The sequence below is a fragment of the Periplaneta americana genome, chromosome 12 (assembly GCF_040183065.1).
Source record: "Periplaneta americana isolate PAMFEO1 chromosome 12, P.americana_PAMFEO1_priV1, whole genome shotgun sequence".
NCBI lineage: Eukaryota > Metazoa > Arthropoda > Insecta > Blattodea > Blattidae > Periplaneta > Periplaneta americana.
The window spans coordinates 157901585-157919365 of NC_091128.1; the positions used below are offsets into that span (position 1 = coordinate 157901585).

Below are 17781 nucleotides of genomic sequence, written 5' to 3' on the forward strand. Positions count from 1 at the left end.
GAAGTTCAACCGTCCTCCACACAGATCAAAGACCGCATATACAGTCATAGTAGCCTTACGGTCCTAGTAAACAGTACGTTCCAAAAATATGTTGCGTTTTCCAGTGACGAAAGTGCTTTCAATATTGCATCATTTTCCATTTGCCTACGTCGCATCCCGGTTTCCCCCACCTGCTTCTATTCGCCTCTCTGTAAATGCTAGTGGCTGGGCTGTCTTAGCTCTTTTCTGGGAACATTAATTTCTGTTAGGAATTGGACATCTACGTAATATTATACTTACTTCCTGGCTTTTAAGGAACCCGGAGGTTCATTGCCGCCCTCACATAAGCCCGCCATCGGTCCCTATCCTGAGCAAGATTAATCCATTCTCTATCATCATGTCCCACCTCCCTCAAATCCATTTTTATATTATCTTCCCATCTACGTCTCGGCCTCCCTAGAGGTCTTCTTCCCTCCGGCCTTCCAACTAACACTCTATATGCATTTCTGGATTCGCCCATACGTGCTACATGCCCTGCCCATCTCAAACGTCTCGATTTAATGTTCCTAATTATGTCAGGTGAAGAATACAATGCGTGCAGTTCTGTGTTGTGTAACTTTCTCCATTCTCCTGTAAACTTCATTCCTCTTAGCCCCAAATATTTTCCTGAGAACCTTATTCTCAAACACCCTTAACTTATGTTCCTCTCTCAACGTGAGAGTCCAAGTTTCACAACCATAAAGAACAACCGGTAATATAATTGTTTTATAAATTCTAACTTTCAGATTTTTTGACAACAGACTGGATGATAAAAGCTTCTCAACCGAATAATAGCTAACAGGCTTTTCCCATATTTATTCTGTGTTTAATTTCCTCCCGAGTACAACTGTTTAAAATAACTTAAATAAAAGGGCCTCGTTAAGTAATTAACTGTCACGTGATTTCCTCCCTTTCTACGACGCTGCTACGTAACCACTTGGACGGACAGTAGATAGCATTTCTGAGTAATTTTATCTTTTCGGATCGGGCAGAAGTGAAGATTGAATTTACAGTACGTAAGGTCTCTTTTATAGAGTAGGTACAGAATTATTTCAACAATGAGTTACTGATACGAAGTACGAACCTGGTAATTGGAATTACGTACAATAGTCTATAGTGCGATAATATGCACATTAGAACTGAAGCCTGTATCGAAATAAACGGCCACCATTTTCAAAAATGTGTTTAAATATCCATATTATGATTATTTTTCAATTTAACTTCATTCTCTATATTGTACGCTAATATGCTGCAGACAGTATAATATACACTGCATAATGAATACGTCCGCATGGACAGCTCAATTCGTGAGTAAAAACACTCATTGTTTGTATTTTGATTAAACAAAATCCTAATCAAAATTATCAAACCTAAAATTGCGATATTTCCTAGTTTACGTAAATGGATGAATTACTTTTCTTCCCTCCTATACCTAGTAAAGTGATTTGTTTGTATATTACGCCAGTATCATCGAACTCCAGTCGTGGAAGGGGGTTTCCGGTTCTTAATCGTTGATCCAAAGGTATAGCCAGGTTAATATTAGAAATGTTAGTAAAAATAAAATGATGTCCCTGGACATATATAGATACCTCATGCTAAAAAGGTAAAGGTATCCCTGTAACATGCCATGAAGGCACTGGGGGGGCATGGAGGTAGAGCCCCATGCTTTCCATGACCTCGGCACTAGAATGAGATGGTGTGGTCGGCACCACGCTCTGACCTCATGCTACCAATAAATTCAAATTCAATAAATTAGTTAATTTGCATCAACATGTGAGGCCATCAAATGCAAAACTCGCCTTATCCAGGTAAAGTGATTTGTCAGAAAACTGGAAAAACCGTTATGGATATGGACAGTTTTGCATTGTAGTAATTTTCTGAGCTCTATGGGAGAGGAATTAGACAAGATTTACACAAACCGATTATAGCAGTGGATAGAGAGCTGCGAGAAGTACAACATCCCATATGTAACTCTTTTTTTTTTAATTCTGGATAAGGCGAGTTTTGCACTTCATAGCCTCATGTGTTAATAAATAACCCACGAGCATACGTTCCTTTTCTTACCATTTCGTCCGTAAATCAGGGGCGTATTTTGCGGACTACTGGCGGTAGCCCAAGGAAATTACAAAAGAAAAAGTTTATAATATAACATAATGTAATAATTTTGTATTATTAGTTTTACCACAGTAATTAAAATTAAGGTAATCGTTAGATTTATATGCGCTCTCTGCTCTCGAAAAGAAACAAGTTGTCAAGGCGGCATCGCTGGAGAAACCGCTGCTACGAGGGGTAGCCTGTGCCGCTAACGCTGTTCTGTCGCACAACTGCCCGTCCCCCTCTCCCTTCTGTTTCCATCGTGCAGTGTAGGCCGGGCGAGTTGCCGCTCTCGTGATCGGATTCTTTCGCAGGCGCGAAGCAACAATACGCTTAGTACGCTAGCTCATCAATGTGATTGCGTTCTTGCAGTGCAGTATTTTAAATCTGTGATTTGTTCGAGTGTCTAAGAGTTATATTAATTGTGAATTATTAAGTTTTTAATTTCCCAATTAAGTGATATTGTGAAAAATATGGCAGAACAAGTTTCTGGAGAGGTTTGTGTTGAAAATGACTGTGTAATAGAAGGTTTATTAAAAGTGCCTCTTAACCGTCGTACATACAACGAGAAAGTTGAAATTGTGAAAATGGAAATACCAACTCCTGAGTTAAATTTGTCCATGGACGTAAAAGAAAAACAGCGTGAATACACACGCCATTTCACTTCAACATCATATGGTAAGTGGAATTGGTTGTGTGGTAGTTCTAAACTGTCTAAACTATTTTGCTGGCCATGTTTGTTATTTAGCCCGCGAAACTAATGTGTGGTCAAAAGAGGGGTTTTCTAATATGAACTCCCTTCGAACGGCAGTCCTAAAACACGACAAATCAAAAGCTCATATTTGTAGTAGCATGAACTTTGCAAACTTTGGGAAGACAAGAATTGATTTACAGCTAGATAAGCAAAAAGCTCTACACATCAATCAACACAATGATCTTGTGAAAAAAAAAAAAAAAATCGGGAGATTTTACTGCGTCTTATTAACGCAATCTGCTTTCTAGGAAAACAAGAATTGGCTTTTCGGGATCATAATGAGAGTGTGGAATCAGAGAATAGAGGAAATTATATTGAATATTTAAGTTCCTTAAGTGAATTTGACCATTTACTGGCCAATCATCTTGAGAGTTCAACAGTATTTCGTGGTACTTCTCTCGCAATTCAGAATGACTTAATATTTGCTATAAGTGGGGTTATGATAAAGAACATAAAATCTGAAATAGAAGAAACATCTTTTGTGGTCATTGTTTTTGATGAAACAAGTGACTTCTCTAATCAGAGTCAATTGACCACTGTTTTAAGATACGTCGATAGTACTGCCAATGTTCAAGAACGGTTTATAGGATTCACAAATGTCAGTTCGGACAAAATTGCTGCTGCTTTGTTTCAGCATGTGGAAGGTGTTATAGCAGAATACAATGTCGGCAATAACTTAATTGCACAGACATACGATGGTGCTTCAGTTATGGCGGGAAATATTAATGGCTTAAAAACAAAAGTTCAAGAAAAGTATCCTCAAGAACTATTTGTCCATTGTTACAGCCATGTTCTCAATTTAGTTTTGCAACAAACTACTTCATCCATTCCAGAATACCGCATTTTTTTCAAAACACTGTCGGGTTTAGCTGCATTTTTCTCATCATCTCTTAAAAGATCAGAAAAACTCAAGGCATTTATGAAACAGAAACTCCCAAAAGTAGCACCAACTAGATGGGATTTTACATCTCGGTTTGTAAATACAATGAAGGAATACAGAGAACAACTGACTGCTTTTTTGAAAATATCATTTGTAATGACTCTGAAGAAAACTGGGATGATGATGTAATTGTGCAGGCTCAAGGATATTTGTATTTTTTCACACAGTTTCAGAATATATTTCTTCTTGAAGTCTATGCTAGAGTGTTCGCACATACAGATGTGCTCTACAATATTCTTCAGACAAAAAGTCTAGACATAGCATACTGCTTGCAAGAGGTATCGAAGTTAAAAAATACTATATCCGAGTTCAGACGTAGTGGGTTTCCGTCCATATGGAGTAATATGGAAAATGAAAATTCTTCAGCCAATACAATGGAACCACCATTAAAGCGAAGAAAAGGAGATGATGAATTGAAATACAGGCAGCTGTACTACAGCATACTAGATCGTATGCACATGGAAATTACTGACAGATTTTCTGATTATGGAAGGCTTCAGTTCTCACATCTTCTAAATTCTCAAAAATTTTATGCTTATAAAGAAAACTTCCCGAATGAGGCACTAAACAAATTATTTCAGTCCTATAACAGTCGCTTTGATCAAGTGCGTTTGAAAAATGAATTAAGTGTAATATATTCAGCAGAAGTCTATGATTTTTCGAACAAACCTATCCATGAAATATTATCTGCCATATATGAAAACCAGCTGAACCAAGTTATTCCTGAAGTCCTTAAATTGGCAACATTAATTGTGACGTCAGCAACGGTAGAAAGAACATTTTCTGCGTTGAAGAGAATAAAATCCTACTGTAGATCAACTCATACACAAGAACGTTTATCCGGCTTGGCTCTGATGTCCATTGAAAAGTAATTTCTACAGAAACTTCGCAAGCGGCCCAACTGTAATTTCAATGACGAAGTCATCAAAGTATTTTCGTCCCAATCAAGACGTCTGGAATTCACATATAAATAGGTAAGGAATTTTATTATAGGGATTTTAAAATATATTTTGCGTAATAATAGGGTCAGTGGTAGCCCAGACCCTTAAACCAGTATACGCCACTGCCGTAAATAAATGTTTATATTAATCAGGACACTGATTAATATTGCTAATTCATTTGTCCGTTCTGCTAAGTAGGTACAATATTCGAGTTGTTCATCACTTCACGCATTTTTCTTATATATTTGTTATCTTAGGTTTAATGACAGCTCGCTAAAGAAATGCATTTTGCAGTGTCTAACCAATCTAATAAATGTTATTAAATACTTCAGCCTCATGGCGATAGTAAAGGTTTCTCGGAGTAAGTTTTCACACTAATACAAAAATATAACACATCGTTTCAATGTATTACATAGTACAGGAACTCCAGAATTATATTAAACCTCCCTCTCCCTGAATGTACAAATAAATTGTTTTCCAGTTGCTCACTGGAATGGAGTCGTACCTCTTCTCTGATGTCCGAGTCTCGAATCTTGGCCAAGAGTTTGTGCACCAGGATCGCTGTCCGGTTTGCCTGCAATTCAGAAGGGCATTATCAGCTGGAGCGCTTGTTCTTTCTCATACAAGTTGCTACAGAGACAAATTTCACAGGAAGTTTAGTGAAATCTGAGGCAAAGTTGGTTCAGTTATTTTTTCCCGTGTAATATAACTAAGGATCTGGTGGACTATTTGTTACGCTTACGACATTCATCCTTGGTTGCCTTGGAAGTACTTACGTCATATTATGTGATAAACTCAACAGTATTAATGAGTCCATTCCTATACACAAGAAAGGGTCGCATATACGAAGGTACAGACTGGAAGTTATATTATAATTGTCCAGATTGAAGGGGACAAAATCCTCCGGAGTCCTGAGATATTTGTTGTTGTTTTTTTAAAATTCAATATAATTCTACACTTTAATAAATGTCACTGACATGAGGAAAAATGCTGAAAAAATTCTTCAGGTTACAGTTAGGGCACAAATGCAGGTATATATATATATATATACATATATATATATATACATATATATATATATATATATATATATATAATTTGAACTGGTAATGGAAATTACGGGAAAACGGCTGAACGGATTTTAATGAATGACCCGTCATTTTGAAGCTTGGCATCCAAGGATTTTCAGAAAAATAGTAAATTTCAGCGAAGCATTAGTTTTCCTACATAATTTTCCTATTTTCCAAAATCCATCTTTCGTCAGTTTTGAGACCTAAGTAATTGCATTTCAGTATAAAACAAAACACACACTACAATAAACAATACGATTTTACACGAAAGACATGACTTGGAGGATTGCTGACATATTTAGAGTTCAAATTCAATTGGTTATTAAAAACTTCAAGACTTACTAAAAATAACTTACAGGTCCGATTCTACGGTGTGTAATTTTCTGAGTACAGCTGTGTATTGGATATTAAAATCTACAAAAATTGTGGTTGATGACATTATTACCATTAGAAATGAAATATTATTATAGTTAATACCATGATGTGACTATTTTTCATTAATTATACATATTAATGCTATATTGATGATATGAAAGGAAACGTTTTGGGGTGATGTAAGTAGATGTAGAGAGTATCTTAAATTAGATCTTCATTTCTATAATTTACTGAGTGGCGGCTATGTAGTATACAAAACTTACGTAAGATAGCCTAATATTGTTATTAAAAATCAAATATTTTTATAGTTATTAATCAAGTGGGGTTGGGTCTTTTTCATATCCTTAATGGCGGTGTGGTGTAGATATTTATATGCGTCATTCTCTTCAGTATTGGCTCGAGAGAGCGCAAAAATTGCAGTTGTCTAAGGGAAGACTAAAAGGTATTCTTACTGATAAAATAAGAGGCCTACAAGATTTTATAGTCTCCCGATGATTTAAGCATGACTATTACACTTTTACTACGTCACACTACTTTCGACCAATAAAACGGCACGAAAGGACGTCTTTCAACCAATCGTGGCTGCTTATCGCACAATTTTATCGCGTCCCTAGCATTTGTTTAATTTTATCGCGTCCCTAGCATTTGTTTATTTTTATCACTACCCTAGCATTTGTTTCTTTGTTTGCCAACATTTCAAACTGCACTGGTCTGGCCGTCAAAAAACAGAAAATTACAAACCACTCCAGTCGATGCACATAACTTTCAAATATGACTTGCATTTTGGAATTCAAGAACAAGAATTAATAAAGATCACTGGTCATATATGAAGAGCACCATTCGGAAATCCTGAATGAGTTGAGGGATACACCATGTACACCAACGAGTTCACTTCTTTTACGCACACGTCCAACATAACATCAACTGAACCACCAACCACTAAAACATTCAAATTTGAAAATTGTACTTTCAATAATTGCTTCTTTTAAAATTATCCATGTTTATTTTTTATTTAATCATCGTTAATTAAAACGTTTCTTGTTTATTTCATCATCCCTAATTAAAACTTTTCTAACACTTGTTTATATTATTTAGGTTATGTTTGTTATAGCTTCTGCTATATGATATTATGGATAGTCACGTATCAGAGATTATTTAATACTAAGATTTATTGAAAATCATCTGTCAAGTGACGTTGATTACTGGGATCCGGATGATTGAAATGGTATGCAAATGTTTTATTAAAAATGAAACTGAATCAACAAAGCCTTCTTGACTAGTAACAGTCCACAGAGTTCAATGATGATTCCATAGTTGGCACAACTGATACCAGTAACAAGAAAACATCATCATAAAACACTACTGCCATCTAGCGTAATGTTGAGATGGTACAATAATACATTTGAAGACAATTGTATTTTCGTAAGCCAATTAATATTTTATTGTACACTTTGTTACTTTTAATCTTTATATAGCCTACTTTCTTCTAATCGTGTAGTAGTCAATTAAATCCCACTCGAGTTTTGATTTTCTCTAGATAAATCAAAACCTCTAGTGAGATTACTGTTGATAAAATGATTTTACCCTCTACATTTTAAGCTCTACATGCAGCAGCTATATCAAGATGCTATGTCTATTGTTCGAAAGCATAACAAACCTGACTTTTTTTTAACTTTCACCTACAATCCACAATGACCTGAAATAGCTATTCTTTACGCCCACATGAAAAACCCACTGATCGTACTGACATTGTTACTTGCGTTTTCGTGTTGAAACTCATAAACCGAAGGTGGATAGGTTCAAGAAAAAGTATTTGGGATAAAAAAAAACATTCAGAGGAAGTATGTTTCATTATTATGGAAGCAAATAACTTTCAAAATGTCTGGTATTCTTCATTGAAAATAAATCTGAAACATTTTTATTTGAACGTCTAATGAACTTAGTTTGTAGCATTTGCTGCACAAGCCACTAGTTATACCATAACGAATAGAAAGAAGAAATGTGCGCACTCCTATCTGTTCAGCATTGTCGACGGTGACCAAGAGAATTAGTGGCGCTGCGATCGGTATTGCTCAGTTGGAAGCGAATATCCATAAAAGAAGCAGTAGAGTTTTCGTTCATTTCGTTTGCTTTTTTAGTGTAATTAAGTGCGTTAAATACTGTAAGTGCCAATGCACTAATCTGCAATTATTCGTACACGAGTGACAAGTGAGTAGATCTCACGATTTATTTATTAAAGGACGAGATTATTATGTTTTTGTCGTGTTATATTTGAAGCAATGCCTTCGTGTTTTATTCCGGGTTGTAGGGAGTGCATGTTTCATTTGCTTATGCAAACAGAACAGACAATAAAAGAAAAATTGAGCGATGGAATGTGGGGCGACATATTTCACGAGTGCATAGACAGTATTACCTCAATTGTAATTCAGCCACCGGGAACAGGATGCTGCTTGGATCATGCCATGGATATCATACCGAAACTAATTTTTCACTATATGAAATGTCGGTTCTTCTTCCGGACGAAACAAATCCGACGAGAACTCCAAGCTCCGAGAGCCGCCAAATCATCTCGTAAATTCTCCAAAGTGTCGGACAAGTAACTGTTGGTGAGTACATACTGCATGCCTACAAGCAGCCCTAAGTTAAGTTTTACATATTAAACTATTATTTGTTTTACAGTGTGATGTATATGAATGTGTTTTTCTTTCAAATAGTCTTAATGTTGTAAGTACAATGTCAGTTACGTACGTATATGGAGCGAAAGGTAAACAGTGCAACTTACATTAAATGTATTTACGTACTTACACACGGAACAGACTGAGCGAACTCTGCACTAGCGCCGCGTGGTATCGGCCGTTTGAATTAACAGAGTGCGACCACTTCTTTTTTTTATTTTAGTAGGTTATTTTACGACGCTTTATCAACATCTGAGGTTATTTAGCGTCTGAATGAGATGAAGGTGATAATGCCGGTGAAATGAGTCCGGGGTCCAACACCGAAAGTTACCCAGCATTTGCTCATATTGGGTTGAGGGAAAACCCCGGAAAAAACCTCGACCAGGTAACTTACCCCGACCGGGAATCGAACCCGGGCCACCTGGTTTCGCGGCCAGACGCGCTGACCGTTACTCCACAGGTGTGGACCACTTCTTCTTTCTATTCCTTATGGCTATACTATACTTCGAGTCTCTGCACATACATCTTATATCATAAAGTATAGTATAGTATACTTTACTCTCAGGACTAAGAAGGTTAAAATGCATAAACAAATAAATAACTATTATGCATTTTGTAATAATTAAGTGCATGATTAATTAGAAAATTTAGCTGAAAGTCTGCGTAGTCTGGCAACAGCGCATCGCCGGATCAGCTACGAGTACACATACGAACTCGGTCTGAATTGCAGCATTCCGTGTCTTCGCCATTGCAGTACAGTTGCTATAATATAGGGCAACTTTCACTTTCGGTTCATGCAATTAATTTTGGTTACACTATTTACAAGGCATTAAATTTGTTAACTCACCTCTTCGGTGCATTTCGTGCAAGAGAAAAGCAAAACTGATATCTTGAGTACGCACTGCGACATGAAGAAGCTGTATGAAGAAAACGACTTCACATAGTCAAAGCCTACTGCTAAGTAGCCAATAATGCAGAAACAGCAGACTGTGAACGTCACTAAGATTTCCCCGATGCAACAGAGTATTTGCAAAGAGTACATGCAAGTGATATCTTCAATGACGTCACAAAGTTTGTTGTGGGAGTGGATGACATGGGGGAGGTGCAGAATGGGACGGGATCTCCAGCAGTTTGAAGATGTGTCGGGAGTCACATGATCATGGTAGTAAAGCGTAGCCGATTTTGAAGACGACTTTTCTGAGAGGGCAGCCAAAAAGGAAGAGTTAAGATTCATATAAAAATGACTACATAAGTCTACAAGTGATGAAAATTGGTGAATGATGACAAAAGAGCCCAAAGATACATTGTAAAGAGATAATAATAAGAAATACTGAACAATTCCTGCTGGATTCACAATTAATGCTGCAGCATAATACAAGGAAATGGACAAGAATACAAACCCGAGAACAACACAGTTTCCGACATACTGTTTCGTATGGTCTGTGTGGAAATCATGCAGGAACAGATTTAAAGTTGTGGCTATTCTGGTCAACCTTCGACACCCCACCAAGCATATGATCGTGGACACAAGCGATGAAGACACAAAAACCAAGTGCACAACGTAGGCGCTAATTTCAGCCACCGATTTTCTGACAAGAATTTCTGTCTTTATTTTCAGTAAAAATGAAACTGAGAACTCGAGATTTACGAAAATTAAGGCAATGCGAAAACAACTGTAACATAAACCAAAAACAGAAATTCTAAAAATGCCGTCGTCACCAACAGAAACTGGGGCCGAACCAAATATCTTAGACACAAAGAAAAGATAACTTAGCGTTCTGAAAGCCATTGTAATCAAGGATAAACGGGGAGCACTGAAGTTCACAGAATAGAGTGCGCTGTGAGTTTTCTCACTACCATCATGTGTTTGTGAAGTACGTACAGTGCTGCCAACTGTAACTTCAATATTTGACACCTTTCACGAATTGTAACGTTTCTTACGTTGTCCAATATTCGTATGCGGTAAACAGATCAAATATGTAATTCATCTACAATTTCATTAAGGTGAATACCAGTTCATAAATATAAATGTCCATTGTTATTACGCACTTACACATTTAATTCCGGTAATGTATGTGTCAGATATGTCCACAATTCAAAATTAACATTACTTAATTGATTCAAGTAATAATGGAAAGCTTCGATATTCCTCTGTACTGTAACTATGGAGACGTACACGTGGCATTTTTTTTTACCTCTGTTAACCATGAAAATGTTTTAAGCTATATAAAGTCCCGTCGCTCTAATTTCCGGCAGCCAATCGCGTTGCAGGTCGGCTACATTTAAACGTGTGCGTCTTGTGATTCGCTGATGAAGACGCCATTCATTTCTTAAGGCTCGATAAATACTTAATATAATCGCCCGCCATTTTGGCTCTTTCGTTGGCGTTGGCACAGAGCACACGAGGACGTTATTTGCCGCTCAATTATTTGCTGAATTACAGTGCGTTTGATTTATTATCATAGGAACTACGACATGACAATGTTTAACGGTGTGGCAAATAGATTCCTCTTATGGTAGCTCGGCAACGAAAGAGCAAAAATGGCGAACAATAGTACCTACCTAGACTTTATAGAGCCTTCACTTCCTAAGACGTAAGCAAAGAGGAGGAGTCACGCCGGAAATAACATCGACGCGATTTTATATATAAGACGAGGAAACTAAGCAACATTATCAGGTTCAAATTTCAAATGGGTTTGCCGCTTCAGGAAGTTTCAAAGAAGTTGAAGAGGAATTAGATATTAATAGCGTGTGGGAAAATATCAGAGATAATATCAAAATTGCAGCTGAGCAGAGCATAGGTTATTATGAAACTTAATTATGAATATTAAATAGAGATGTTTGATATGGTCAAGGGCATGTAGCACGTTTGGGCGAATCCAGAAATGCATATAGAGTGTTAGTTGGAAGACCTGAGGGGAAAAAGACCTTTGGGGATGCCGAGACGTAGATGGGAGGATACTATTAAAATGAATTTGAGGGAGGTGGGATATGATTGTAGAGACTGAATTAATCTTGTTCAAGATAGGGACCGATGGCGGGCTTATGTGAGGGCGGCAATGAACCTCCGGGTTCTCTAAAAGTCACTTATAAGTAATCTAATAATAATAATAATAATAATAATAATAATAATAATAATAATAATAATAATAATAATAATAATAAAAATGCTATATTGTTCAGAGATTATTCAGCGTCGACATAAACAGGCGAAAATGACGATCAATATTGCCGTAAATCTACGACACGGACCCCAAATTCCCTACCGCAGAAGTCATGCTAACGATTTTTATCGCCCCTTAAAAGACTTCGCCCTCTACCTAATTTTAACACGTGAACCACAGATCAAGTGCTACGATGTCCGTTATACCGCCGACGGCAAACCCACATGCCTCATTCACGTCGTGGGTTAAATTTTCCTTTTTTTCTGCTCAGTGGCAACTTGTAAAATATAAAATAGTACAAACTCATTGCTATCCTTAATGAAAACAGAACTATGTAGTTTATTTGATGCAAACAATCAAATTTATGGGAAAAAAAAGTATTTTTAATGAATAGCTCGTCGTATCACGTATCGTGATCTTTTCCACAATTCGTATTTTCTCGAGGACTTACACTTTCTGTTACTTTATTGAGTCACTTTTTAATCAGTTCTCTTTTCGTTTACGGTTTTTTATTTTAGCAATTTCCCACGCAACTTCATTAGCTCGCTACAAGAATGTTTTCGCTCATGAATTCCGGCTCGATTGCTGTATTTGGTTCATTGTTGGCTGTTTACTTATTTCCCTCCATAAAACTTGCTTTTAGCCCTACTAGTTGTTTAACACGATCAGCAGCTGACGAGGGATAAAGTCTGTAAATATACATTATTGTAAGAATAAATTTTATGTCGAAATAAGCATGTTTAAATAAATAAATTAATTAATTAAAAAAATGAATAAATGAATGAAAGAATAAATGAATAAATAAATAATAAACAAACAAACAAACAGACAGACAGACAGACAGGAAGATAGATAGATAGATAGATAGATAGATAGATAGATAGATAGATAGATAGATAGATAGATAGATAGATAGATAGATAGATAGATAGATAGATAGATAGATAGATAGATAGATAGATAGATAGATAGATGGATGGATGGATGGATGGATGGATGGATGGATGGATGGATGGATGGATGGATGGATAGATAGATAGATAGATAGATAGATAGATAGATAGATAGATAGATAGATAGATAGATAGATAGAGATAGATAGACAGACAGACAGACAGACAGACAGACAGACAGACAGACAGACAGATAGATAGATAAATAAGCTAAAAAGCGAATGAACGAAGAACGAATAAATGTAGGTATAAGCAAATAACAAGGAAATAAATGAATGAATAAATAGGTAGATATATAAATAAGTGAATGAGTGCGTAAATAAATAAATAAATAAATAAATAAATAAATAAATAAATAAATAAATAAATAAATAAATAAATAAATACATAAATAAATAAATACATAAATAAATAAATAAATAAATAAATAAATAAATAAATAAATAAATAAATAAATAAATAAATAAATAAATAAATCTATACTAATAATAAATCTGTAGCCGAAATTTTTCTGGTAATTTTCGATTTTCCAAAAATAATTGGTCCTAACATATATAATTAACCACCCTGAAACCGAAAATCGCTTTTTTTAAATTTTTGTTTGCATGTCTGTCTGTCTGTCTGTATGTTTGTTACCTTTTCACGCGATAATGGCTGAACGGATTTCGATGAAAATTGGAATATAAATGAAGTTCGTTGTAACTTAGATTTTAGGCTATATGACATTCAAAATACATTATTTAAAAGGGGGGTTATAAGGGGGTCTGAATTAAATAAATCGAAATATCTCGCTTATTATTGATTTTTGTGAAAAATGTTACATAACAAAAGTTTCTTTAAAAATAATTTGCGATAAGTTTTATTCCATGAAAAAGTTTGATAGGACTGATATTTAATGAGATAAATGAGTTTTAAAATTAAAATAACTGCCATCTAAGGCCGTGTAATGAATTAAAAAACAAATGACTTCGTCTATAAGGGGCCTTGGACAGCAACAATCGGAAGCTATGAAAGATAGCCTACAGAGAATGTTTCTGTGTTTGTATGAAGTAATATCGGAAGCTAAATTAACCGATTTGTATAATTAATTATTATTTCACCATTGGAAAGTGTAGTTTCTCTAGATGGACATAATGCTATAATGTTATTACAGTAACTTATAATATAATATAATATAATATAATATAATATAATATAATATAATATAATATAATATAATATAATATAATATAATATAATATAATATAATATGTAATATTATATAATATAATTTAAGTTATTTGAAGGGTTCAGAACCATAGTGGGCTAAGCGCCATTTACTGAATACGTAGAAAACAAGGGTTAAAATTAAGTTATTATCATAATTCAATGGAAACCTATAACAAGTAAAATAAAATATACACATTAAATCTAAATGATGTCAATCTTCATTAAACTATGGTTGCATGTAATAAAAATTAAGAAACATGTTAAAGGAATTGTCATTGCACCAAATGAGTGTCTCTGGACCAAAATGATCGCATTTTAATTATTTGGATGCAATTTAAATTAAGTAACATATTAAACGATTTATCCTTCTATCAAACACGAATGTTCCCTGGATCAAACGTCCTATTTTAATTATGTAATTACTTTATATTTATTTCTAACGGTTGCAGCGGAGCGCACGGGTACGGCTAGTAAATAAATAAATAAGCCAAAAAGCGAATGAACGAAGAATGAATAAATGTATAAACAAATAACAAAGAAATAAATGAATGAATAATATATAAATATGAATGGTATATAAATTAGTGAATGAGTGCGTAAATAAATAAATAAATAAATAAATAAATAAATAAATAAATAAATAAATAAATAAATAAATAAGTATATAAATAAAACAAATATACAAACATATAAATAAATAAACAAATAAATACATTCGAAATTAATTGTATATATTTTTTCACAAAGAAATAACATATATTTTAAAGACGAATGGCAATAGCTCTTATAAACGTAATAAGAAATGACAAACAATCTCAACAGGAGGCAAGAGAATGTCAAAAGGAATCTAACAAGTGCAAAATGACCAGCACCAAGCGGATTTGACGGTTTTAACAGCACAGGAAAAGACGCCACAGCTTGTGCCACTGTGCAATCTTCGAACTCCGGAATCGAACTTGTGCCTGAGCCGTCCGGAACCACTTTTGTTCGAAACAAAATTTCTTATATATCATTGAACATAGAAGTTTTATTTATGACGGTGCCAATTTGGCGAATTAAACCAATTCAATTGAAGTATGTAGTCCTACGCAAAGCCCAGGGATTCAGTCAAATATAAATACAGGGTGATCCAGTAAAAGCGTGAAAAAATTAAACATGACGTACAAATAAATGTAAATAATATAGAAAACAGTGACATGCTTAAGATTATATCTGCTTAATCTGCCTTCGTCCGTGTCTCAAAACACCCAGTAGAGCACCTCTTATTCCCAGTTTAAGTTTTGCACGTTTTTACTACATCACCCGGTATATACTTTTCATTCAACAAACTCAGTAATTACTGTCATAGTCGATGTGAACTTACAAGTTATGTTTTAACTCACCTCTTCGGTGCATTTTGTACAGGAATAAACTATAATCGATATCTTGAATATACGCCACCATATATCGAAGGAATATGCATAAAACATCGCAAATCCAGAAAATTCCTCAGGAATGGAGACGAACATCCAGAAGCAACAGGACGTGATAGAAATGAACGCCTCCGCGATAGCGCACAGCAACTGAAGGGAGTACACTGAGTTCACATCTTGAACGATGTCACACAGTTTGTCGTGAGTGGCGATGGGCTGGGACACACGGTGAATGGCGCGAGCTGGCGAGGGGTTAGCGTGTAGCGAAGAAAACGTTTCCCGAGTCTGACAGCTGAACGGATGACTCTTTTGAGAGAGCGTTGAGGATTTTGAAGAAGACATTTCTGAGAGAACAGTCGTAAGAGAAAGGTTGATGTCGATGAAGAAACAACCACATAGCTGGACAAGCGTTGCAAACTGCTGGACTATGACAAAAGGTGAGTAATGTAAATTGAAAAAATTGCAAGTTAGTAAAAATCGAAGGATTGTCAGCGGTTTTGTTGTAAGTGGTTGGATGAAATGCACGGAGAGTGCTACGAATCCAACAATCAAAACAATAAAACTTCTGCTGCATTGGTTTCTATAATTTATTTGGGCGTTTTGGCCCAACATATTCAATGCTGTTGCTATTTTGGCCAATTTTTGGCATTTCATCACGCATATAATTGTAGACAGGAACGAAGAAGAGATACTGACGAAGTATACACAGAAAACGCAACGATGAGTAAGATTTTTGGTTTTTAGTGCCGATACAAGGGAGATGCTGTGAATGATGTTTATAGCAAACGTGGCGGTGCAAAACAAGCTGCTACACAACGCAGAAGTGGACCGTCTGAAGACGCCGTCATCGCCAAGAGAAATTGGCGCTGAACCCAATAATTTAGATACAAAGAAAAGAGAACTTAGTGATTTCAAAGCCATTGCCAGACCCTCAAGAATTTAGGCTCCATAAATAGCTGGAACACACTACGTCAAGAGCCTTCCAACGCTGTAATATCTACTCAATTACGAACGATCTGTAATAGTTCTCCGCGGCTTGACATTGTACATGAAATAAAATATTCTTACATTTTCCAATTTTAATACAAAAATAATCAATATTCTAAACAGTTGAAGTGTTTTAATTCATTTCCCGTGTGAGGTGAATTCTTAAGTGACGAACATATAGTACATCTGGATAAAGGCGTCAATTGTAAGCGAAGACATCTGGCAAATATTGGCCTTCTGTAATACATTAGCTTAGCATTCACATTACATAATATATAGTTCCAGAAATTCTGACATTTTCTGGTAAGAAATACTGACATACAAAGAGATAAGAAAACTGTTTTCTATTATCTTTAAGTGTTGAAGTACTCCTGAATGTAACACACAATGTTATAACAGAAAATTATGTTAAGTAATTTCATTTATGAGATTAAAAACTTTTACCACAATAATTTGAAATTTTGTCTCATGGTTGAACATCGTACAGGCCTATATCGATTTTATACAGCATAACTTATTTGGCTAATGTCTCTGACTTTAACAATTTTCAATTTTGTTAATGATTTTCTACTTTGTCTCAGCTAACTTCAATTAACATGATAATTACGTAACCCCCAAAAAATAAGTTCTATTGTGGTTACTTTTGTCGGACAATTGTGGTGCTGAGAAGACGATATATTCATCATTATAATACAGTACTACTTATACGTTTCATGAAAATTAAGTTTCTTTCAGCAGTTCCAACAACATTTATTAGAGGAACACTAGATAACACGGTCCGTTGAGTTGGACAGGCAGCAGATACGACCCAATCAAAAAGTTATGGATGATACCCGCTCAAAAATTGACAGCGAATTGTTTAGATAACCATTGAGCTGTCGCCTGGTCACCAAGATCACCCGACTTATCATGCATTGATTTCTTCTTCTGGGGACGCATGAAGAATCTAGTGTATGAGACTCCCATGGATTCAGATGAAGACTTCGTCCCAAGATTCACCGTGACTGTTGGGACTACATATTCGTGCCATGCCAAAAATCTTTTCACATGTATGGGAATGGATGCTTCGACGTTGTGATTGCAATGTTGTTGACGATCGGAACTTTGAGTACCTTCTGTGAATAAAGTTGGTCACAGTCGCTTCCATTCCTTGCTTTTGTATCATCACCACATCCTTTTGAACGCCTCT

General features: G+C 35.5%; 1 protein-coding gene across 1 annotated transcript in view; it reads right to left on the reverse strand.

Moving 5' to 3' along the window:
• LOC138711054 (putative gustatory receptor 28a) overlaps nucleotides 1–17781 on the reverse strand; it is a 176117-nt gene that overhangs the window by 20544 nt on the left and 137792 nt on the right. The window contains exon 3 of the mRNA XM_069842362.1: nucleotides 5253–5321. Within this exon, the coding sequence (XP_069698463.1) occupies nucleotides 5253–5321 (69 nt within the window). The remainder of the gene's footprint in view (nucleotides 1–5252; nucleotides 5322–17781) is intronic.